Raw genomic sequence first — 24,683 nt, 5'->3', positions numbered from 1 at the left:
CACCTATTTGTGTTGTCGTTGTACTTGATTGCTAGAGCGGATCTCAGCTTTGAAATTTCGTGTCAGTACTCCTTTAAGCGGGTGCATTAGCCCTTCTCACGCCCGATTCTTGGCCAATCCCCCGCGTGGGTATGTGCCATGTCAGCGGCCAGGCTGCGCGCGCCCATCTCCCCCCGTTGCCAAGGAAGACGAGGAGATTCCTGGCCAATCCCCCACGTGGGTATGTGCTATGTCAGCGGCCAGGCTGCGCGCGCCCATCTCCACGTGCGCGGACATCACCGGTGGACGCTGGTTCAGGGTCGCTTAAGAAGTGCATTGCACTTAAAAAAGTATAAGTACCTAGTGGATGCTGGGACAAGTAACTGGGTAGGATTTCTGTTAGTAAATGCACCACCCCTTTTTGCACCAACCTCTACTGCATCCGATTCACTTTTCCGTCAACCTTAAAGCAAAGGGCTTCCGGAAGCTGGATGTCTTTCTCACTCAGGACTGGACGGATTCTTTCGCACTTTGTCACAATATGTCGCATGGTTTCTGGCTCCCTGCCGCAACCTGCGCGCAGTTCTTCCTGTACCGGCTCGGGGATAAGCGTTTTTGTCCCCAAGCGACACGTCCGGTCTTCAAAAAGTGATGCACTCCTTTTGGTATTATCAAAGAACTTTTCCCTCGTGATCTCCCGCTTCCCGATTCTGTAGATATCTAAGGACTTCTTTGCGTCCGTCCTTTTTTTCCAAGTTGTTGTCTCTGATTCTTTCACTTCATTTTTTATTTCCTTGGACCGTTCCCTTGCGCTACTATGTCTCATATAATTTGTCCTGAGCCTTCTGGTTCGTCTCCTCCACTGCGTGTCCACGCTTTTTATGTAAAGAAACCGTAACACTTTGGCGGCCTATCTCTGGTCAAAAATAGTTCCTGTGAGCACGCAGCGCCATCCAGTTGTTCGCTTGAAACATTCCTATTCTTTTCAACAGCTTCTAAAAAGAACCCTGCCGTTCGACCTAAGACGCCTAGGGGCAGAATCGCTGGGAGCCAACGGCGCGGGTTGGAGCACCGGCAATTATTTTTTTTTTCTCGACGACCCGTGATTATTTTTACCGTAACATGTTCTTTTGGCTCACTTCTACGGATTCTTTTCGTAAATAAGGGTGGTTTGGTATCTTCTAGGTCAATTTAGAGGCGGAGAGCAGCATACCAACACGTGTGATTCACCTGCATCGCACGGGAACTGCCGGGCTAGTACTATCTTGATCACAGTTAGGGTGAACACGGGAGCGCGTGTCATTCCGTGCGCGGGAGCCGCCTGTCGGCGTTCCGGGTAACTTTGCACGCGCATCACATAGCCTCGTTGCATACGAACTGCGCATGCGTGCGAAGTTGCCCGGAACTCCGACAGGCGGCTCCCGCGCACGGAATGACACGCGCTCCCGTGTTCACCCTAACTGTGATCAAGATAGTACCTCTATACCTCGGAGCAGAATATCGCGTTTTGCCTTGCAGTGAAATGATGATGGTGATGAATATTGATTACGATGAGTGGGTGAAAAGAACTTGATGAAACCAACGGATAAGAAAGGCGTACGTACATCGGCGGGCCTGCCGGCATTTCTTACCGCGCACATTTCTCTCGCCGCAGCAATCGGAATATCGCGCGATCGCATTAACTCGCGCCGGGGTGTTCCGGCTACTTTCAATTGCAGATCGGGGGCGCAACTGGCGGCAAGAAACAGCGCCATTCTCCTCCGCTCACGCCGACCCACTGCTCTTCCGTCACCTCGGACGCAACAGCCGAGAACGAACGCGGGAAGGAGGGGGAGGCGTCGCTGCGCGGCGGCACATTGGTAAGCTAACCCAGTTCCGAGCGCGCACTTCCTTTCAACCACGGCGCGGTCGTGGTAATAACGAGGGCGGAAGGGAAGGCCTCCTTTCCTCCCTTGGCCTGACCGACCAGCGGCGTCGTTCTTCTTCTCATTCACTGTCAAGGGCAAGCGCGGTTACCTGAGGTCGTTCGCCCGCCGCCGCCAGACCTTTCAAGATCGGCGCGAGGAAACGCCTGTTAGCCTAATGCGCGCCGCCGGCAGCGCTCGTAATAGACGACAAACAGCTGATTATTGATGTGTGAATGAGTTCCGTCAGGGAGGGGCGGACTAAATGAATAACAACCATTGACAACTCCTCCGCCCCCCTAAAGGGCAGTAAACACTATTATAACGAAGTCTTGGGGCCATTAAGCTGGCTTCGTTACAAGCGATATTTCGCTATAATGGTGTGGCTTACTCTGTATGCGAGGCAGTGGGGACCATAAACATTTCCAATACAGCAATATGTGGAATAAAACGATTTCCTTGCAACTAGGCTTTACTGTATACGCGGTATTAAAAAAAATGGCGGAAATTATCGCCAGCTCCTACTTCCATCGTTGATACTATGTGCAGTGGAAATATAAGTCCGAAGCACCAACCAGACTTTTGTTTTCGTTTGCAGTTACTGAAATGTCTTTTTGTTGTTGTTGATGATGATACGGCTGGTGGGTGAGTGCAACACGTCGGCATGGGTCAGAAAGCGATTCTTGGTTTATTACAGTATCGTCTTGAAAATATGTATGTCTGGTCTTTTGTTCTATCCTTCCAGTGAATAATTTTGCTAAGATATTAAATGGAAAGACAAGCAGTGCGCTGTAAAATGAGTAGTAACCTCCCACGCTTTATTATAAACACCGTTGTAAATTGAAGTCCTGGAGGTACCTCTGGCTTCACCTTCCGAACTCAACGTCTCGTCATTCTGGGCAGAGCAATGATAGTGGCGAGGTACTACGTATACAGTAAAGCCTCGATAAAACGGAGTCTCAAGGAGAGAAAACTGTCTTCGTTATAAGGAATACTTCATTAAAAGCGGGCATGGTTTGCTCTGTGCATTGCAGCGGGCATTGTGCAACACTTCGAATAGGGTGAGCTTTTGAATAAAGCGATTTCGTTGTAACGGGGGCTTCACCTGACTCCAAGAAAAAATTCGTCCTGGGGTTGTGCGTCACGAAGCATCATCACCATCATCATCATCATCCCAATTACTAACCAGGGGTACACTAGAACAGAGAGGTGTGTCGTTCGGGGCCGACTGTTTGCGATGAAAATTTCTACTGAGGAACTCCTGTTGTAAGCAGCGCCCCTGGTGGCCGTTGCCTACCAGGCGACTTCACAAGTCTTGTTTGTTAAATTCATCCTTATTCATTGCTCTAAAAAGACTTTTTTTTCATTTTATGCCCTAATGTTTTATAAAACGCCTCAAATGAATGTTGAGTTTGGTTTAAAAACTTCTAGGTGGCGCTGGCTGCAACAGGAACGTCGCTGGAGAACGCCTGCGCTCCATACATTTCTTTTCATTGCAAAAGGGACCCGCGCTCTCCATTGGTTTGTCCGCCCTGCGACACACCTCACACCTCTCTTTTAGTACACTGTACCCTTGCTCTGCGACACACCTATTTTAGTACGCTGTACTAAGGGAGGCTTGCTTGTCCCAATAGTGAGGCGTGGGCTAATTCTAGCTATCCCTTTTTTTTTTTTTTTGCGCGTGCGTGCGTGGAGTGTAATTGAACAAAACTGACGTAATTGTCGTTCTTGTTAAATTGGACGGCCTCTAGAAACTGGTGTAGCGGTCGTACAGACTGTCTCGGACTGACGATACTCATCCACGTCCAATGTCAACAGCGACATTGCCACCGACTGAGTGAACTGTGCCTTTTGTGAATTGGACCCCAAGACTAGAACTGTGTACATTGTGTGAATTGTGACCTTTCCCTTTCTCCTCCTCCTTCCCATCCTCATTTTCCCGCAGGGCCTCATGGCCTCTCGTCTTTAATAAAGTGTTTCCCCTCACTTTGGACTCCTAAAGAACCCTGCGACTGTCGCATTACGTTATCCTTGGACTCCGAAAGGTGGCGGAACATGTTTCACCAGTGGTTTCTCGCCCCGTGCGCAGGGGTTTATGCAGAATTTCGATTTTGGGGGGGTGTCGGTGGGATGTTCTGGGGGGTGTTGTATAAATCCTTAGGCAGGGCGCTTGTGGTTGTGGATTCTTTTTGGGGGGTGTCGAAGTCCTTCTGGGGGGGTGTTGGGGGGGGGGGGGCTGTTAGGGGGGGGTGTATAAATCCCTGCCCGTGCGTGTGGCGGGGTGGGAGGAGACATGAAAGGCATCGAGCAGGCGACCTTTGTACACCAGCACACATGGCCAGCGGTAAAACAGAGAGGAAAGAGAACGGAGAAGCGACGCTGTCCGCTTCCAGCAGCCGCGAAGTGCGCATGCGGTGGCCCGCGAGGAGAAAGACTGGTTCCGGCAAGCTGTCCACACTCCCCCGGCCTCCGCGTCACGAGGGCAGGCGTCGCTGGAAGGGGAAAAGCGTGGGACGGGCCGGGCCGGTCGCTACCTTTGCGGCATCCTCAGGCACGGCAAAACTGAAGTCAAATTGCCGGGGTAGCTGGGAAAGAAGAAAAAAAAATGTTAGTCCCACTCGAAGGAACAGACAATAAATACGTCGAACAGGATGACAGGTTATTGTTGCGTTCATACGCACTCTAACCCGGGCTTGCTCTGCATCATCACACTTGCCAGGTGCGTTGTCCGCTTCTCCTCACCACAACAGGGTCTGTCTGGCCACCCTGGTGGAGTATTTGGCTGAAACTTAATGTTAAAGGCGTTTGGGGACCAAAATTACGAGCGGTACTTAGGACCTGTAAGCAAGTGAAGGCGGAAGCCTAGGTGGACCTTTTGTTTGTCTGCTGTCGAACTTGACAGCCCCCTCCGAAGCCAGTTCCGCTCGCTAGCCATCGCCAGGAGCCCCCTGTTTATCCCCGCCGGTACCTTCACCTAGCTCTCAAGCCGGCTCGAATTGTTCTTGCGGCAGCGGCCTACCCTAGAGAAACGCGCGAGCTCGGCATACCCGAAAACTTGAACCCTGCCCGGCACGCGGGCTGGCCTTCGGCCATCCTACTTGCATTGCAGCCGCGCCCGGGCCGGACCCCTGCCGAAATAATAATGCTGCGGTCGGGCCGGGCCATCCTGACGGCCTAGATTCGGCCCGGTATACAGTGAAGCGTCACTTACGTTTTCTATGATAGCACAGAACATATATGTTGCTGACGCGCCCAGACACGGACCAGGTTTTTAACAGCAGAGCTGTTTAGGTCGACACAAATCTGTCCGGCATAGACAGGAAGCCCCGACAGGAGCCGTGCCTCACGGCGACCCGTGGCGTCCCCGTCGTGAGGCTCCGGGCACGACCTTCGCGCAGTGGCTTTAAAAAAAAAAATACCGACCGAAATGAGCGCGTGCCTCGCGGCGGCCGCCCAGCGCCATCTGGGCTTTTTTTTTTATGAACGTTTATTTTGCCACAGTGCATATATATGGGATTATGAGGTGATGGTGATTAGATGAAAATGAAAAATTTCGCTTCGCGGATAAAGTCAAGGAGTCTGGGCTTGATCTGGGCTTGCTCGTGAGCTTACACCACATGAGGAGTTACCGCCTTCGTCATCGTCGTCGTCGTCGTCGTTGCATTCGGGAAGACGTCCCCGAGCCGAGCTCCGTCGCCTCCGGCATGCGTGTGGTAGCGTGGTGAAGCGAGCGGCCAGCAAAGATTGCTGCTTTGAAGATGACCAGAAGCCGAAGGCAAACTTAAATGGTTTACTGCATGGCGAGAGATGAGCCGAAGCAAGACAGGAACAATGTCCCGACGGGCGAGGTTGCAGTATAGGACTCTGCATTGATTTACTGCTTCAACAGGAATGAACTTACGTGCTTTGGGGGGGAAGGGGGGGGGGTGCTCTTATTTATACCCAAGCGCTAACGGTCGAGCAAGCGTTCCCTCTAGTTTTTGCAAACAGCGTGACATGGTGCAGACGCACACAACTTGGTGCAGACAATGGCGCACGCCGAGTCCGAGAAAGGGGAGAGAGGAGGTCTCCGCAACGGTGTCCGCGTCCGTGTCTCTACACGTCGCGTTGCCGCCGCCGAAGTTTAAATAGCGCAGACAGCGAGGCGCCAGCGATCCGGCCTTTCCCAGGCATGTAGCGGCGTGTTGGGATCCCTTGGTTGTCGCTGCAAGCCTGAGTCACCGACACCAGCGCACACTGGGAAGGCGCACGCAGTGGAGGCTCCACCACAAAGCAGCAGAGCACTGCACGAAGCTTGAAGCACAGCGGCGCGCTGATTCGTAACATCGTGTAGCGACCGGTGCGCCGAAGACGACGATGAATCTGCCAAGCCATCCCTTCACAATCCACACGTGGAGACGTCCTCTGGACGAACTGACGAAGAAGTGGATGTCTACCGGGGCAAGGACGCGATACAAGAAGATTTTATTCTACGCGGCCGTGCCGTCGGAAGAGGATGAAAGGGATGATGACTATTGCTACTGACTAAAACACTACATTCTTTAATGCTCTTTGCTTTATAGTGCCGTCCAAAACGGCTTCGCACTGCTGTTCCCTCTCTCCTGAAATCCGCTGTCACTGGGGAGAGAAGCCATACGTCGACCCCAGCTCTAATATTTCTGCAGCCTTGTACCACTGGTGCATGCTACGCCAATTTTTTTACATTCCACGGGGCTTCTCGATCTGCCCTGAGGCGTTAAAGGCGTTAAAGTTTGTTTTATTCGATAGATTTCTTGTTTTATAGCGCCCCCAGCGGTTGTCCTGTAGCAATGATGCCGCACTCACTGAGAAATTAATCGATTTAAATTTCGTTTCTCCCGCCAAATCGTGTGTTTTCGTGACGTATACAATGAAGTCATAGGTGCGTGTATCCAAACGAACTTCCACTGCGTCATTCGGCTCTGCAGCCTTGCTTGCCGTCAGTCCTTCCAGGTGGCGCTACCATACTCATCCACGGACCGTTGTTCGCCGTTGCTTTGTTTTTCACCGTTATTGCAGCTGACTCGTTTTTGTTACAGTAGCGTGAAACATGGGGTCCTCGACAAACAAGGTCACGTAAGACAACGTGGCTTACGCCAATCGGCCAGTGTCGGGTAAGACAATTCCAGAGCGGCGGACTGTTGTCCAGCTAAAGCAAGCATAGTGCGCCCGGTACTAACAGTATTGCTTATCGGTACTTCTATGCTTACGTGTATTTTTGTAACTTTCATTGTTTACCGCACCATTCTTACTGCTGTAAAACTAATATTCATTACATTTAAGCGCAAATAGCTCGTTCGGCAAGCTCATAAGCCCTGCCTAATTTGCGCTTGCTTTTTCCGGCCTCAGCCAATCGCACAACTGGGCATCGGACAACGTATAGGTTCTGTTGCGGGAAATGAGCTAGTGGGTCGCATGGCCATTCGATTTTTTCCTAATCATATAGCTTATCTGAGCGAACTTTGCGTTAAAAGTAGTGTCAGTGTGATCCTAACGAGGCAATATATCGAATGAACCAAACTTGTGTTTTGTCTGCATGGCCCCTTTAAACATACACGAGCCGGCTGGTGTCGTAGTAAAAAGGTTTCCTTTACCAGGTAGCAATCGCATGTACCGGGGGCGGAATTCTCCGTGTTTTCTATACTTAATGTCCGTTTCAAGCTGTCCACTCGAAGCACGCCCCGATTGGCTGAAAGCAGACGACTGGATGGGACGCACCACATCCAGTTATCAGAGGCCCCGCAAGAACTACGTCACGACTGAAACGAACGCGATATGGACATTTTCGAAACGGACACAACTCAAGATTCCACTCCAGGTGCTAATTCTGCAGGCGCCGTTTTTTTTTTCTTTTTAATTGTTTGTTTTACTTCAAACCCATTCCTTTCTGTTGCGCATGATATCTATCTGCGGCCCATGTGTGCATTGTAAGCAAAATGTCGGGTGATTTTTTTCCTTGAAAGGGACCATGGAGACAAAATATAAGTTCGTTTTATTCGAAAGACTGGGTGATTTATAGTGCCTCCAGAGCTTGCCCGGCAGCAAACGATGCTTTATTCACTAAAAAATAAACAGCTTAAGCCAGAATTTTAGTTATGCCGCTAAATCGTGTGTTTCGTGACGTCAGCGATGACGTATCCAGGGCAAGTACTTGAAGCATCGTAGGTATGTTGACTAGAGCTGCAGCGGCGAAACGTGTTTTGTTGCCCCGTTTACCGTTCGCCCTCCCAGATGACGCTACGATAAATACTGCTAGGACCGCTGTCTGCCTTTGCTTTCTTTCTAACCGTATTTGCACCTGGCTTATTTTTGTTGCGGTCGGAAGTAATTGTTTCCTGAAACGTTGGGGGTGCTCGACAAACTGGGTCACGTACGTAAGACCGTGTGGCTTACGCCAATCATCTTGTGTCGGGTGAAACAACCCCGAAGCGCCAGACTGCTGTGCAGCTAAAACAAGCATAGTGCGTGTAGTACGCACTGATATTTCTGTGTTTACGTGTACTTTTGGTAAATGCCGTTGCTTACCCCACCATTATTACTGTTGTAAAATGAATAGGCATTACACGTAAGCGAAAATAGCTCCTTCTGCAAGCCTACAATCCCTTTTTAATTCCCGTTGGATTTTGTCGGCCTGAGCCAACCGCAACGAGCTGCCCATAATGCGTCAACAGCTCAGTGAGGACCGTACATTGGCGGAATTACGGACGGAGGATTCTTTTTGTTACCCCGTCCACTGTTTGAGGACATCTCGGCGTTCGCATAACAAGACTTTGAGTAGAGTAATCCAGCAATAGCGGCGGAAGCCTTACCCGTGAGGTAACGACGTAAGTATAGCGAATCTTTGAGGTTGACGTAAGAGCGCTCTATCGGTGGTTTGCTCGAACTGCTCAGCGAAACTTAATGCTTTGTTTGAGCGAGTTGGTTCATGGCATCAAAAATTACTAAGAGCGCAATGGACGATGACAGAGAAACGCAGTATACACTGACGAGTGAGCGCTCGTCCAGTCTACTGTGTTTCTCTGTCAGCTTCCACTGTTCTCTTTTTAAGTTTTTGATGCTCAGCTGGAGACAGGAATGTCCAGCTGGGGCAGTCGACGGCCACTGGTAAACGGCACTTTTCCATCTCTGAACGGCGCACGTTAGCCGACGACCGACGACGTTAGCCAACGACAACGTTTGGAGGGCGTTTTGAGAAGCTAGTTCCTGGATGGCAGTCCTGCAGTGGATTTCAGACACCGTCTTTTAGGCCTGGCCGTTGTATTCCGCTGCATCTCGCTGTAAGCTCGCAGTTCAACATCATATTCGTCTGTTTAAAGTGCGTCTTCAAGGTCATTGGTGGTCTTTGAGAGCTCGGCGTGGCGGGCCAGGAGTCGTTCCTGCAGACATATCACTGAGCTTCGCTTTGTCGAGTTTTGTCTACCTATGTCGGCGTCGAAAAGAGCAGGCTCCATTAACGCGTCTCGTATTCTGCGCTCTTCAAGCGGACCGCTTGCTCTTGAAGCACTCCGCCGTGTTAAAGGTTGCGGCTGTCCGTCTTATTCCCGTGGTTACTCAGTACCGCGCAGCCTCTACCACTCGCGGAGTGACGTGTCGGGGTATAGGTGAGAGAAGTAGCCCTTGAGTGTCGTGTGCAGACGGTACATTCTTGCCGCACAAAATTTTGGCACTAATTACCAGAAAAAAATATCAAGAAAAAAGACCTAGAGCTTGCGACCGTGCGCTTCGCGGGAAGCGTCCGACGTTGGCAAGCTACGAGAACACTCTGCCAAGCGCTCGTGGCGTGATATCTCGCGTGCTCTTCCACACGCCAGTTCACGTGCGTGAGAGAGAGAGAGAAAGAGAGAGAGAGAAAGTGAGAGAGAGAACCAACTTTCATTGAGCTTTTAGTAAAGGTTAGTGCACACAGGCACCAGACGGGGTGGAACCTTCTTAGGTCCCATACGTGCCCGGCAGCTCCTGGCCTCTAGCCGCTAGCGTGAGCTGGGTCGGTAGGTCGGGGCCGGACAACAAGGTCTCCCATCGCTCTAGGTGGTTGGGGTTGGGCAGGGTGGAAGGTAGGGATGGTGGGGGGTTCTTGAGCTTAGTGCACTCGCCAAGGACGTGTGCTAGAGTGCCTTCGGACCGTGTGCGAAACGGGCATGAAGTGTCATGCTCTGCTGGGAACGTCTTGTAAGAGCACGGGATGCGCTAGCGACCCCGCTTGCGTGCGTCGCAAAATTGTTTGCTGCCTTCGGCTAAGTTGCGGATGCGGACCGGGAAGCCTACATCTGCCACTTCTGCACATTTGGGTGATGTCTTTGTAACTCGTCACGGAGTGCGGTAGTTCTGGCTCGTCCTCGGCCGGATTGACAGTTCTCGGGCATAGTGGTCGGCGAGTGCGTTGCCTTTCCCCCTGCGAGTAGTGAGCCGGGACCCACACGAGCTCGACGGCCCGTCCCGGTGATTTGCGTTTGGCGAGAATTGTTAGTGCCGTGGGAGAGATCTTCCCTTGCGGTAGTTTGCGTAGGCGGTCTTGGAGTCTGTGAGCACGGTCTTCACTCCCGGTTGTGCGAGTGCGAGGGCCACGGCCACTTCTGCTTCGGCTGGATTCGTCGTCCGTATCGATGCGCCGGTGACCACCCTGTCGGTGGTGGTGACGACTGCCGTTGCTCTGGTGCCCTGCTTGGGAAGCGAGGCGTCCGCGTAGAGAACCTCGGGGCCGTCTTCCAGCTGTCGAGCCAGTGCCTTGGCCCGCGCAGAGCGTCTCTCGTCATACCTCCCCGGCTGCATGTTCCGGGGAAAGGGCTTGGTCTTAATGATGTCTCTCCACGTTGTGGATGGGAAGCGTCTCCATTGTCGGTTGCTGTTCGATTTGCCATCCTATCTTCCATAGGACGGCCCGGCCGTGATCTGTCCGGCTCAACCTCATTCTCTGGTTGGATAGGTGTGCTTCTACCAGCTCTTCCGCCGTGTTGTGGGCGCCCATGTCCAGCAGCTTTTGTATGGACGAGTAGATTGGCATGCCCATGGCGAGCGTGACTGCTTTCCTTATCGTCGTGTTCAGCGTCTCACGGTTCGCCTTCGTAAGCTGGAGGTACGGGGCAGAGTACGTTACGCGTGACACGACGAACGCCTGCACCAGGCGCAGTGCGTCTTCTTTGATGCCTCTGTTCCGGTATGGGACTCTCCCGATAATGCTCAGTATTTCTTCTGATGTTGTCTTGATTTCGTGAGCCTTGCCGTCGGTCCGCAACAGAAGGCCCAGTATCCGGATCTGCTGCGTTGGCTTGATCTCTGTGCCATCGATGGGGCTAATCGCGTTCGGCGGCGGCTCTTTATTTGGTCTTCCGGGCTGTACCATGAGCAGCTCCGATTTCTATTGAGCGCAGCTCAGGCCCGCAGGCCTTCGTGGAGGGTCGTTGCCGCTCAATGCAGGGCTTCTTCCGCCCAGGCATCGGACCCAGAGCGGTTCGTCCACACCGTGTCGGATAGAACGCGTGGCCCACGCCTTCGATCTGATGAGTAGTTCGGGCAGGGGCAGGAGGGCCAGGTTGAAGAGTTCGGAGACAGAGGTACCCCACAGGGGTCGGTCCTGTCGCCTGACGTGGGGAGCACTGACGCCGAAGAGTTCGCGCTACAGACGCCGAGTTCACGAACCCGGTTGCCGCAAATTCCAGCCGTATAGGGGAACGGCCGATCAGTATACCACATCCTGTGGGACTGCTCCGAACAACCGGAGGAAGCGGCATCGAGAACCATCCCGTCGCGGCTGGGAGAAGCCGCGAAGAGCTACGACCGCGAACATCAAATCTGGGCCATCCAGCAGTTCGCGAGGGCGCTCGAAAGGCTCAAGACTCGCGAGCCGGCAACGGCGAGCGGATGGCTCGGACCGAGTAACAGCTAACCCCTAGGACGACGTCGGGCCCGCGTCACGGCGCGCAGAAACGCCGATCTGCAGGCAAAAATAAAGTTTACTCCAATCCAATCCTAGCGCGTGTTAATGCGGTCCACTTTGGGAAAAGTATGAAAGGCTGCGGACAAAACAATCCGGGCCTTCCAGTCTTGGAGAACCTTCAGTGGCACGTTCGGAAATGCATGGGAGATGCAACAGCCGGGCCTCCGACGAAGGGAGAGAGTCCGCCAGCGCTGCTGTTTCTCCAGTCTTGCACCACTAGTTCAAGCTGCTCCGGTTTTTTTATACAGAGTATATCAATCGCGTGAGGGTGGTGTAACGACAAACCTTTTTTGATTTCTTTAGTTTACTTCTGGCTTTTGATAGCACAATTTTTTAACGAGTAAATCTTATTACGAATAAATGTGTAAACTTCGCCAATTATGCATTGTTGTGCGAATGCAAGGCACTACACGCCCTGTCTGTCTGTTTCATTCTAAAACGGCAGTTAAAAATTTCGCCTTCGGCTTTATTTCGCCTGAGGCACTCAAAATTCTCCAACAAGTGCCCCCATCGTCCCCCGTAGAAATCATCTGGGCTCCGGCGCACGCTGGCCTGGAGGGGAATGAAGTTGCCCACAGTATGGCTCGAGAACCTACCATCCGAGCCGGGCCCAGTTCATTCCCCTACCATGGCGCCAGATCCGCTAGAGACCGGATGATAATATAAAATTAAATTGCCACCCATTACCGCCTCTCTCGCCGTGTCTACCCCCCGGCACACACACAACTCGCCAACCATCAAGAACACACATGGCATCTGTTACAAACGAACACATTCCCCAATACCGCTAAACTACACCTAATTCAGTCAATCGTATACCCTTCACCTAACTGTATAGCCTGCCAGTCCCTCGGTACCCTCCAGCACCTCATGTGGGGGTGCCTGAGAGATCCCTATCCGAAAAAAATTGGCCGCGTATCTGCTCCTTTCGTTGCAAATGCCGTCAAAAGACGATAGTCTTTATCGGCTTTTGCGAAGTAAATGCCTCCCTTTGCTTTCCCGCTCACCTCTGATGTTGTTCCTCTTGCGTCGCGCTCCTCCCAAGGTAAAGACGCCAAAGGTTTGCTTAAATCATTTTAAATTTCCCGCGTTTTACTGCTCCAAACCGGGTGTCTCGATGCGAACGCTGCCGTACGGCGAAGACGTGCGTTAATCGAGGCGCCCTACTTCAAAGTTTATAGAACCGCGTTTCCCTACTCCACGTGCGTTGCAAGCAGAACGTGGAACCTATCTGTTGGAACCTTGCGTAACTGTTGCCGGTTGATTTCTTAAAACTGCGCCAGAAGCTATAGTGGCGCTGGCGACGGCAGGCGACGGCGGAGTGAATTCTTTTTCTGGAGTTGATGAAGTATTTAATTTCGCAGAAGTCAAGCATGTTTGATTTTTTTATAAAGGAACACTGCCAATATCACTTCTGTATTGATTTGTTGTCTCATATTTGCGTGATGTCTTGTTCTTCTTCAACAATGTTGACAAGTATGAACATTACACCGGACATAGACGGGTAGATTTAGCTGTGACTATATAAGACTATTGCGCAGGCATTGTTTTGCTTTGGCCGGGTGGCTGAATCGAGTCACAGACAGACAGACGGACAGACAGACAGACATACAGACAGACCAAAATTTCTGGGTTTAAGTAGCCCAAGAAATACTATCGTCTTTAATAACCACATGTGAGCAGTGGGAGAAGGCGTTGCGCTGCCCAGATCAGGAGGCTCAAGCTTCACTGGTCGTCCGGGCCCGCCAAAACGGCGGCCACCATCGTCAACTAACTGTGCTCCCAAATAAATGTGTTTCTTCTTCTTCGCCACCGTTCACATTATCAGATTAAAGCGTCTTTTGTTTCAAGAACAATTTTTTTTTGTTGAAAATTGCGTTCAGTCGGCGAATTCTATGCGTGAATATGTGTAAAATGCCGAGAAATTACAGTGATTTAAATCACGCTGTTGCCGATCGCGTTTCAGCCTGTTGACATGGGTTCATAAAGGTGGGCGAAGAACACGAGCGGAGCGTAATCAGTGGAAGAGGAGGTTAATGACTTAATCACTTCTGACTGCGTTTTCATTTTTTCGCTGCCAATATTTGAAATAAAAACAAGATGGCAGGAACCAAATCCTGGACCTCCGCCACATCCTGTAAGACTACCTCATGGTCATGATGATGATGCCCTAAAGTGTTTGGGATGTACCGTCAAGGGAGGGTTAACCAGGGATAAAGCGTTGACTACGCCACTGCTAAGTTGGTATGCTTAATATTGGTTTTATTTTATATTTCGGAGAAGAAATTGGGGCGTTAAATGAAGTAACGTGGACTGCTACGAAATCCCGAATTACTCAAGAATTAAGATTCCTAATAAATTCAAGCGACCTGTCGCAGAAACACAGGCTCGAATTAGGCTCACCGTCGTAATCCTCGTCGCTGTGCTGTTATGATCATAACTGCGCACTATCGGACCTGTTTAAATTGTTGCGCAGTTGGAATGTGGCTCCTCCTGATCAGAGCATTGATAAGAACGAATTTTCTGTCTACCTTTTGTGTCTACTTTTACTTTCTACATGTTTACCTTCTACTTCTTTATCCTATATTTTCGTGTAGTTTATTGTTTGTTTGTGTTTCCTTGGGGTCCTATTTTAGATGCGACGGCATCTCATTCACTCGCCTTGTCCCTCCATACGGCGTTGTTGTCCGTCCACACCCCTCCCCCATTCTCGTCGCCGCGCGAGCTGCGCTCTCCGCCGCTCACCCCCTCTCCTCTCCGATAGCGAACACTCTCTCGCGAGGGGCATTGGATTGGATTCGATTGGAGTGGATTGTCTTGGCTTGGATTTGGATTGGATTGGATTAAAGTGGATTGTGTTGGATTGTGTTGCGTCATAGCGGCGCAACGTTGCGTCATAGCCGCGGCAGGGGGTTCACGGCACGTTTCACGCGATGGGAGAATCAACCTAACGGAAACAACAACGGAACCCCCTATGCGTCGCATCCACACAGGGGTTCCCGCGAGGGGAGGTAGGAGTAATTTTTAAGGCGTTCTCTTTACATGTCGTTTAATGCCCCTTTCCTGGCCAATCCCCCTGTGTGGGTATCAGGCGTTTTTCTTGCACCATCACCGCGGCCTGGTATGTTCGCAGTGTTCCTACAGCGAGGGCAACAACAGAGTACAGTTTACCGTGGTCACGATTTGGTTAGACTGAAACGGCACGCGTCTTCTACGACCCCCCTACATACTGTCGCATATCGGCGAACGCGCTAGCATGGAAACAGGTAAGCTTGTCAAGGGAATCTCCCATTTAGAGGTCGCGCTATGCGATATGGCCATGCACACGTAGTACGCTCGCCCTAAATAGCGCGCGGTGGCCAATTTTGGCCAGTAAATGGCACTCCACTCGCCTCCGATACTTAACGAGAATCAAATGCCCAATAGACGCGTCTATTGGGCATTAAAACGCGTTTTTAAACGCGTTTAGCACGAGCGTCGTAGAGGCTCCCGAGTTCTGACTGCTTTAACGCGTTTAATCCTGGTCTCGTCCGTCTAGTTGGGCGTTTTGAACTCTGGTCCCGTCCATTCTACTCGGGCGTTTAGCGCTGGACCCGTCCAGTCTATTGGGCTCGTCACGCCTATCATAGACGGAACGGGACGACGGCTCGTCCCATATACGTGTCGCTGTTTGTCCCCGTCTTTTTACGTTAAATTCTGAACCAACTCGCCCAGCAAAGCGTTCTTACCCTATACAGGTTACCTCACTTGGATGCCGCCGTTTTTAGCCATGCCGCCGAGGGGGACCAGGACAAGAATCGGGCCGGGGAGCGATTCCGGGGCGGCGACTCTGAGTGAGTATATATGCTGGCGTTAACGGGATAGTGAGAGGAGCAATTATCAAGCGAGCTAACCAGCGAGCGATAGTTAACAACGCAGGCGCCCCGCTAGAACCCTTATGCGCGTTCTGCGGGACACCGAGGGGCCAAGACGCCATCGGCGAGCTGCTGACGACCTCGGGTTTGCAGGGCTTGCACGCGCACCGTTTCTGCTTGGTGAGCATGCCGTCGCGCGCGTGCTGTGGACATGCGTGGACGCTGAAATGACAAACGTTTTTTGAAGTCTGGGGTTTTTTGGTCTCCCCCCCCCCCTCCTCCTCTCCCCTCCTTTCCTTTTTTGCAGCTATTCACAAGCTCACTTCCTCGGAGGGGGCTGGCCAACAACAGACCCCTGCTTGGCCTCAACCCAGCTCAAGTTTTGGCTGCGCTTCAAATGGCTGTCAGTTCGGTGAGTGAGCGGGATTCTAAGAAAAGTTTAGTACGCCTCGTATTGCGGGCGTGCGGAGATTAAAGAGACCCTGCCACACTTTCGATAAGCGCTTTCACTCTTTCCTTCGCGTCTAGAACCATTGCGGAGGCCACAGTTATCGCCAGCATGGAGATGCACTGCGTGATTTGCTCGTCGCTCCAGATACGCCTTCCATATCTGCTTTGTTTTTGAGACTTTCTTTTTTAAGTAGCTATCGAAAATCGTTCATTGCTGCAACTGAAAGAAAACCGGCCAACACCCGCTACATGACCTCAGTGACATAATTCGAGCCGTCGAAGACCGTCAAGACCGGAAAAGAGAAGAAAAAAATATTTTGAGTGAATTTACAAGTTCTATGATGGGCATAGAGCAGAAATTTTTGGCTGAGGTTCTTCGCGACACCCTAATCTAAGTGCTGGGTGTGTTGGGTGACTACGTTCTGCAAGCATTTAGGATTTCAAAAGAAGTTGAAAAAAGTGTTACAGGGTCCCTTTAAAGACCAAGTCCTGCGAAATTTCACCTTGGTCAATTTTATCTTGAACGTGCAGTATGGGAGTCGCAAAGGCAACCTGTACACGACTGGTTGCCATGTGAAATGCCTAGTTAATAAGTTTAAGCGTTTTAAATAGCTCCGTCGCAAACGACGCTGCGCTTGTCAGTGTAGCGCGGATATAGTCACGAAGCATGAGGGACTAGCTAGCCGGCCCGGGGGCTAGTACGTCATGTATTGGAGGCAATAAATACATGTATTGGAGGTATGAAATATCTCCAGTACGTACGCCAAACTGCTTTAACGTTAGCTTCACCATTTTACACAAGTTCGTTGCTGCGAAGAGATTCTTCAGGGGCAATGTGAGCGGTCTTCCGTGAGCTCTGATACCTTTTATTAAATACCTCTAAAGACGTCACGTATAACTCGAGCGGGAAGGTGGGAATGTTGGTTGCTAACTCTAAAGGGGCTCGTTATATAGTGCTCCGTAGGTATACGTGAAGTGTTCATGGTGCTATCGAACATTGCACAAAATGAAGCTGCAGAAGAGACGAAGCACACTACTCTGACGTGTGTTTCCTCCTTTCTTCAGATTTGTTCTGTGTAGTGTTCCCCAGCACCATAGGCTAGACTTCTTTCCACAAATGCATTGGTGGGAATACAATGTATTGCCTGCTTAGGGGTAACATGAGCGGTCCTATACCAAAATATGAACGTGATGGGACAGTTAAATATTAGCACTTTCATTAATAGTGTGATACAGGGAGCATTATACATAGACAGGACTCCTCACTGAGTTCACGAATGTTTACGCGTTTAAATCGTTTTTTTTTTCATCGGAGGATCCAAAGGTCAGATGCCGCTTTCTCGCATTTTATTTTATTTTCATTTAGCAAAATAGTGAGCCTGCTCGACAGGTCTTGCGAATTTCCTTACCCACTGCTTCACCTTTGATTCATATGCGCAGGTCTGCAAGTTTTGCCACAGGACGGGCGCTACTATCAGATGCTGTCTTTTGGGGTGCACTGGAAACTTTCATGGGCCGTGCGGGATAGCAAATGGCTGCTTGTTCCAGTACTTCGGAGAGTACAGGTTAGGGCAGTTGTCTGTAATCAAGAATTCCTATATAAGTGTTTCTGTAAAACTTTTGGTCTTTGATTTTCTTCTTCTTCTTCTTCTTCTTCTTCTTCTTCTTCTTCTTCTTCTTCTTCATCTTCTTCGTCTTCTTATTCTTCTTTTCGTTTTCCGTTTTCTTTTTCTTTTACTTGTTCTTTTCCTTTTTCTTTCTTCTTCTTCTTCTTCTTCTTCTTCTTCTTCTTCTTCTTCTTCTTCTTCTTCTTCTTCTTCTTCTTCTTCTTCTTTCCTTTTCTTTTCGTTTTTCTTTTCCTTTTTCTTTTACTTGTTCTTTTCCTTTTTCTTTCTTCTTCTACTTCTTCTTCTTCTTCTCTTTCCTTTTCTTTTCATTTTTAGTTTTCTTTCTCTTTTTCTTTTCCTTGTTCTTTTTCTTTCTCTTTTTCTTTCTCTTTTACTTGTTCTTTTCTTTTTCTTTCTTCTTCTTTTTCTTCTTCTTCATCTTCTTGTTCTCTTTTCTTTTCGTTTTTCGTTTTCTTTCTCTTTTTCTTTTCCTTTTATTTTCCTTGTTCTCTTCCTTTATTTTTCTTTTACTCGTTCTTTTCCTTTTCTTTCTTCTTCTTCTTATTCTTCTTCTTTTTCTTCTTCTCCTGTTTCCTTTTCTTTTCATTATTCGTTTTTTTTTCTCTTTTTGTTTTCCTTTTCCTTGTTCTTTTTCTTTTCTTTTACTTGTTCGTTTCCTTCTTCTTCTTCTTCTTCTTCTTCTTCTTCTTCTTCTTCTTCTTCTTCTTCTTCTTTTCATTTTTCGTTTTTTTCTCTTTTCCTTTTCCTTGTTCTCTTTCTTTCTCTTTTTCTTGTTCTTTTCTTTTTCTTTGTCTTCTTTTTCTTCTTCTTCTTCTTTTCATTTTTCGTTTTTTTCTCTTTTCCTTTTCCTTGTTCTCTTTCTTTCTCTTTTTCTTGTTCTTTTCTTTTTCTTTGTCTTCTTTTTCTTCTTCTTCTTCTTTTCATTTTTCGTTTTTTTCTCTTTTCCTTTTCCTTGTTCTCTTTCTTTCTCTTTTTCTTGTTCTTTTCTTTTTCTTTGTCTTCTTTTTCTTCTTCTTCTTCTTTTCATTTTTCGTTTTTTTCTCTTTTCCTTTTCCTTGTTTTCTTTCTTTCTCTTTTTCTTGTTCTTTTTCTTTTTCCTTCTTCTTCTTCTTCGTCTTCTTTTGCTACGCAAGAGCACTGCAACAAACAGATTAAGCATACTTTGCATGCGTAGCGCAGCATTTCACTGAGGTCCATGAAGTCGTCTAAAGGGTCTTACTTTTAGCATTGTGCTCTTGCCAAAGCGCAATAGCTATGCTGTTACCTAATCATTAACTGCTCTGTTGTCGTCAGCTAAACGTCACTGTTTCTGGGCAAGCATTCATTTACGAAATCAGGCTCAACTAGAAGGTATTCCCGTTTTATATAGACTCCTACAGAGTGAAGAATGACATTTAAGAAAAAAAGAAAAGTGTAAGTGAAAAAGGTTGCTCAGAAGGGAGTGCCAGGTGACAGATATGCTATGCTAACAGAGACATCACTTCGTGTCACAACGCGACCATTTAGGTGGAAAGGTACGGTGCTTTCAAAAGTGGTTTACTCAATGTTAAACCCACTCTGCAGGACGTACTGTCCCAACCACCGACCTCTGCAGCACATCGTACCTTTGGACGTCGAGGGGGACGCGTGCCCCATGTGCCTCGAGCCATTGGAGCGGCCACCGTCCCAGAGAGTGCTTGTTACGCCCTGCTGTCGGCGGTTGATGCACCGGCACTGCATTCAGGTTTGCTTTGGCACGGGGAATACACGCGCTTATCCTGCGCATCGTTTTTAAAGCAAAGCTTTACTACTTTCGTCCAGCGATTTCGCCGCGGATGCGCAGTTAATCTTTTGACGGCAGACACATTCCTTGCGACACACCCCTTGAAGCGTATCGTGTGATTGGCCGGGCCCGCTGTCTGCGCTGCGCACAAGGCCCCGTTTTCAGTTGTTCTGCTCAAGTAGCGGCGGCGGCCGCGACGGGAGCGGCCGCTCAGCTGATCTGCAGCCGACCAACCCCGTAGCCTCCCACGCATGCGCCGCTGGGTCGTCTCAGGCTACGTGACTCGTCTAGAGCCGCCGCGTTCGCCGTGAATTAGGAACGCCGCGATCGCTTTGAATGAAAGCGAGGCTGGGCCTCCTGTGAGCGTTGCACGGGACCGAACGGATTTGAGCTGTGGTCGGCAATACAGCTACATCAAAGGTTAACCAAGCGAAGCCAAGACTCCACCAGACTAAGCCAAGCTTTTGCTTTGCATATCCAAGGTTAGCCGAGCTAAGCCGCAGCCATTTTTTTTTACAACGGAGCCGTCTTACGCTAGGCTCTGACCAAACTTTCGTGTTTATTTGGTTGTGTCGACAAAGAATCGCGCACTCTCGCTCCAGAGCTAGCGTAAAATGCTTTGGGGCTCTTAATGTAGTGTAGGTGCCTTGGGAAAATTCGCCACTAAGAGGACTCTATTGTTTTGCCAAGTTTCATTTGTTTGTCCCTGATTAGGTAGTTTACAGTGAAGCTGTTAACGTTGCAGAATTACTGTCTGCTTTCAATAGATGGCCGACTGCATAAGTGGTGCGGTTAGAGAAAATGGCTCTGATTGTTGTTTTATCGAAACTATCCCGAAGCAACTTATATGATAATTGACCGCTAAGACCATTCTGTCATTACGCCGAGTTTTATCTTGTTTTCATAATTACGCAGTGCACAGTGAAGTTGCATATATTGGGCAGTTCCCGTGTGCACCAATAAGCTTTGTTGGTTTTCTATCTTTAGAGCAGTGAAAGGTCTCTAAATTTTTTAGGGGCGAGGCACCTTAGGGGCTCTGGCTGTCGGCGTCTCCTGTCGTGTCATGGTAAATAAAGTTATCAAACGATGATAAAAAAGCAATTGTATAATGAATAAAACTGGTTCGAAATAAACGAATATGTTTAAACTAATTTAAAATACCGAAATAATCAGGATTTAATTGTTTTAATAACAGGAACTTGTCAACTTTGTCTCGAAATTGGTTTCAAACACCAGATTTTCTCCTGTAAAGCATACTTCTTAGCAGGCTGCGGCGTGTGACACGAACACAACTTACGGCCAGTATGTCTCATTTAATTGCGCAAACCCGGTTCCACGCAAGAGAGGGCGCCACGGCCTCAGCAAGCAAGCGCTTGCTCCTCCCACCGGCGCTTCTCCGGCGCCCAATCAGCGCGCGCCGTGTGGCAACAGAGAGATTTAATATTTTTGGATGCACTTATACACTGCGTGCTTCGCCCCTTCCCAGGTTTTACGTCAGTAGAGATGGCCCGGGATTTTTTTTTTTTTTTTTTGAAGTTGTCTTACGGTGCTCCGGTCACTTTGTTTATGACCTCGCACTCCAAGACAATCGATTGATTACGTGGTTTAACGCGCCAAAGCTATACCTAGGCTATGAGGCACGCCGTAGTGGAGGACTCCGGATTAACGTGTGGAGGGCTCTGGATTATCTTTAACGTGTGCCGAAATCTCGACACACAGGTGTTTTCGCTTTTTGCTTCCATCACTCCAAGACAATCATGTGGTTAACCTCTACCAGAATGCGCTCGAGTGACCAATCCGTGTGGCCGCTAGATTATAGCGAGCACAGAGGCACTACTCTTAAAATAAAACACTGCACCTGTACGTATAATGTAGATGGCGCAAACTCTTTTTTCCCCCATGCAGCAACAGGCAAACAGTGCGGGCATTCGCTGTTTCCGCTGCCCCTACTGCAACAACCAAGAAGAGTTCATGATGGAGATGGCAGACCACGGCATCTACATACCTGTACAGTGAGTGCCACTATCGCTACTTCTCGGAGCTGCCTTTCAGCGACGGAGTATGGTCGCAGGGACGCCTCCTGGGAGCGCGAGCCGCGGGCCTTCGAAGAGCTGCTGTTCGAGTACCAGCACTGCGACGCACCGACTTGCCGTTGTCCCATGGGCAGAGACCACGCTGGGAGTGACGACAGGTTGGTGAACGGAGGCTCCGTATTTGTTGCAGGTACTCACGGTGTTTGTGTCGTTACGGTGACTCCGCAGCCCGTGGGAGGTTGTGGTGTGCAGCAGTTGCGCAGCCCGCGGCATGCACGCCGCCTGCGGCCTCCTGGATCCGAGCTCGAACTGGGTGTGCGGTGAGTGCGCTCAGGTCATCGGCGAAGGTGAGTGGCGTCTTCAAGCGAAATACACCTTTTTTTTTAAGTGTGGGGCACTCTAGGGGCCCGGCTTGTTGTAGCTCGTTTGGGGTAACGGTATCTAGCCACCGTAGTCCCGCGGCATCACGCACTCAAATAGAGGCTAAGAAAAGATCACTGCCTTCCCTGGTTGGGATCGAACTTGGGTCCCTCGCGTTACGAAGCCGATGTCAATTCCATTGCGGTACTCATATGCACGGTACTCATATACACGGTACTCGTATGCAAAGTGTTCGGGTGATCTTTGCGCTGCAGCGTGGCCGCAGGGGCTGCCTTTGCTAGACCACAAATAAGTACACAGTAATATAAATTGAGGAAAACATCCTGAATTGACGCGTTATTTTAATTACCCCCAAATTAATGATAACTCAATCCTGTGTCTCTTTATAGTCGTTTTCAGGTGCTGCGGCGCCCTCTTTTGAGTATTTTCTGTGTCAGCGCCAGGCTTATATTGAAACTAGTCGGGAGACGGCGCCACGGCCTCTTTGTCAAATCACTGCTCCGCCCTTGAAAGCTTTCGGGTCGAGTGGAACTGCTTTCATTTTTTAACACGAAGGAGTTTTATTCCCGGATACACGAAGATTTCGCTGACGTCATATCAGTCTAGGAAGTAACGCCAGTACAACGAAGCAGGCGGCCTGTAAAGGGTGCACCCCTGCACACAGCGTCTTCTTGCGGGGAAGCAACCTTTGGTACTAAAGAGTACATTATACAGTCGAGTCCACTTATAACGATAGCGTTTAGAATAATATAGCGGCTATAACGATGAACAGCTACGGCACTATCAACTTTTGTATTCTTTCTATGGTAAAATAAACCGCTTATTACAATTATCCAGTGCCAGGATATCGGATATAACGATTGGATCCGGTTATATTGTGCACCAAAAGTGCAACAGTGACAACCTAATCCCGCGGTTGCGCAGCCTACTCAGGTAGTGTCTTCGTACGAGGCCCAATGCGTGACACAGTCCCTCGGTGACGTTGTTTCCGGCAAGGAATTTACCTCAGCTAGGTGAAGCACCTATAGATTCTCTTGGAAAAGATTTGCGGTAGCTTCACACGCGGCAAACAAAGGTGACCGACTGTGGCTTTTTTTTTCTCGCCAATTAGTAGTAGTACGACCTTGCTGGCAATGCGAATAAACTGTTTTGAGCTCGGTTCCATGTTTTTATTTCGCAACCAGCTTATAACAATTATCGGTTATAACGGTGGTATTTTCTTGGCACCTGGATATTGTTATAAGTGGACTAGACTGTACTTAAGGTTGTTCGTTTTCGGGTTTGATATTTTAACATGAAAGTGTTTTATGCCCTGATACCTCAAGATTTCACTAACCTCATATTCGTCACGGAAGTGACGCCAGTACACCTTTGCCGAAGCGACCCGCCAGCAGGACGTCGCTCGACAATCACACCCACTAGACAGCCGCCGACCCGCAAATCATGCTCACCGGCAGATTCCGCTGCACATTTCACTTTCGTGTTTTACTTATTCCCATGACTGAAGAATCAACCGCAGTTTTTTTTTTTTTACTAACATTCCCAGTTTCCTAACAAAAGGTTCCAAAACACACCTTGCTGCTGAGTCCCTGTCCCCGTGCATTGTTCATGTATGGAAACAAAAACAAGTGTAATTGCAGTAAGGACAGACACAAAAAAACACGTGGTATTTACAGCTCCTGGATATCACGAAAACGGAGATGCAGTACAATGGTGTGCTCAATGTAGGCTAAGCGAATTTTACAAGTCGTACACATTGCACAGCAAACGCGAACGAAGTCGAGACTTTTTTGACAGAAATAAGAGATGGGCACTGATCAGTCGTATTCATTATACAGTTGAACCTCGTTATAACGAACACTCATATAGCGAATTATCGGTTTTAGCGAACTAAATACGAGCTTTGGTTGGTCACGCTTCATTTCAATGACACTTATTCTTTTATAACGAAACTGCAACCGTGAGAGCCGCACGCGATATCGTATATAACGAAGAAATAAGAAATATTTGATAAAGAGTCTGAGAAGCTACATAAAAAAAACTCCCGTCGTCCCAAACTGCAGAAGTATAAAGGTCCTTTTGTGCGTGGACACTGTGGAAAACTTCATCCTACTCAATGCTCTGAGTAGCCACCAGACGGAGATCACATCCTGGATCAAATAAATAAGGACGCAGGCCTGTTTCGTCGAGTGAACTTTGTTCTGCTGTACTCTCACGTACTCAGTGAAGGAAAGTTTGACATCCTGGACCGGGACGAATTTTTAAATCCTGGACCAGGACGAATTTTTCTTCAACTGCGAAGTTTCTGAGAAAGCTGTATAGCTTTCCTTTGTAGCCGTGTGGCTGCATTTAGGTGGATGTCAAACTTTCCTTCACAGAAACTTACTCCACCTTGGGGATTTCCCCTAAATCTGGTCGATTATCACGTACTCATGTTCTGGTTCATTGAGTTCGAAATGCAGCAAGGAGTAAGGTGGGGGTTACCTTGTTCATAGTGGATTGGAAGCCTAAATATGCTTTTTGGCATGAACTATTTTTGCACAAGCCAGATTTTCGATTTGTTATAGCCGATTTTTACTTCTACTGTTACAACGAATATTGGATATAACGAACTGATTTGCTGTCCAGATACTGCTTCGTTACAACGAGATTCGACTGTATCTTGTTTTAATTCGGAATTCAAGGAATCAGGTACTTTATTCTTTGTGAGCCGTAATTTCTATTACAACTGCTGCCAGTA

The 24,683-nt window shown here is 49.0% G+C and overlaps 1 protein-coding gene across 1 annotated transcript in view; it reads left to right on the top strand.

Annotated features, from left to right (window-relative positions):
• The window catches only part of LOC144151370 (uncharacterized), a 56,806-nt gene that overhangs the window by 2,562 nt on the left and 29,561 nt on the right, over positions 1–24,683 (top strand). Inside the window, exons 2-10 of the mRNA XM_077682403.1 lie at positions 1,698–1,838; positions 15,573–15,668; positions 15,742–15,869; positions 15,997–16,101; positions 17,580–17,704; positions 19,331–19,490; positions 21,435–21,541; positions 21,601–21,720; positions 21,791–21,909. Of these exons, the coding sequence (XP_077538529.1) occupies positions 15,587–15,668; positions 15,742–15,869; positions 15,997–16,101; positions 17,580–17,704; positions 19,331–19,490; positions 21,435–21,541; positions 21,601–21,720; positions 21,791–21,909 (946 nt within the window). The 5' untranslated portion in view covers positions 1,698–1,838; positions 15,573–15,586. The remainder of the gene's footprint in view (positions 1–1,697; positions 1,839–15,572; positions 15,669–15,741; positions 15,870–15,996; positions 16,102–17,579; positions 17,705–19,330; positions 19,491–21,434; positions 21,542–21,600; positions 21,721–21,790; positions 21,910–24,683) is intronic.

The sequence above is a fragment of the Haemaphysalis longicornis genome, unplaced genomic scaffold (genome assembly GCF_048455015.1).
Source record: "Haemaphysalis longicornis isolate Haplotype H1 unplaced genomic scaffold, Haemaphysalis longicornis Haplotype H1 scaffold_9, whole genome shotgun sequence".
NCBI classification, from domain to species: Eukaryota; Metazoa; Arthropoda; class Arachnida; order Ixodida; family Ixodidae; genus Haemaphysalis; species Haemaphysalis longicornis.
Note: the sequence above shows the minus strand (reverse complement) of the source record. Positions and strands in the feature narration are given on the sequence as shown.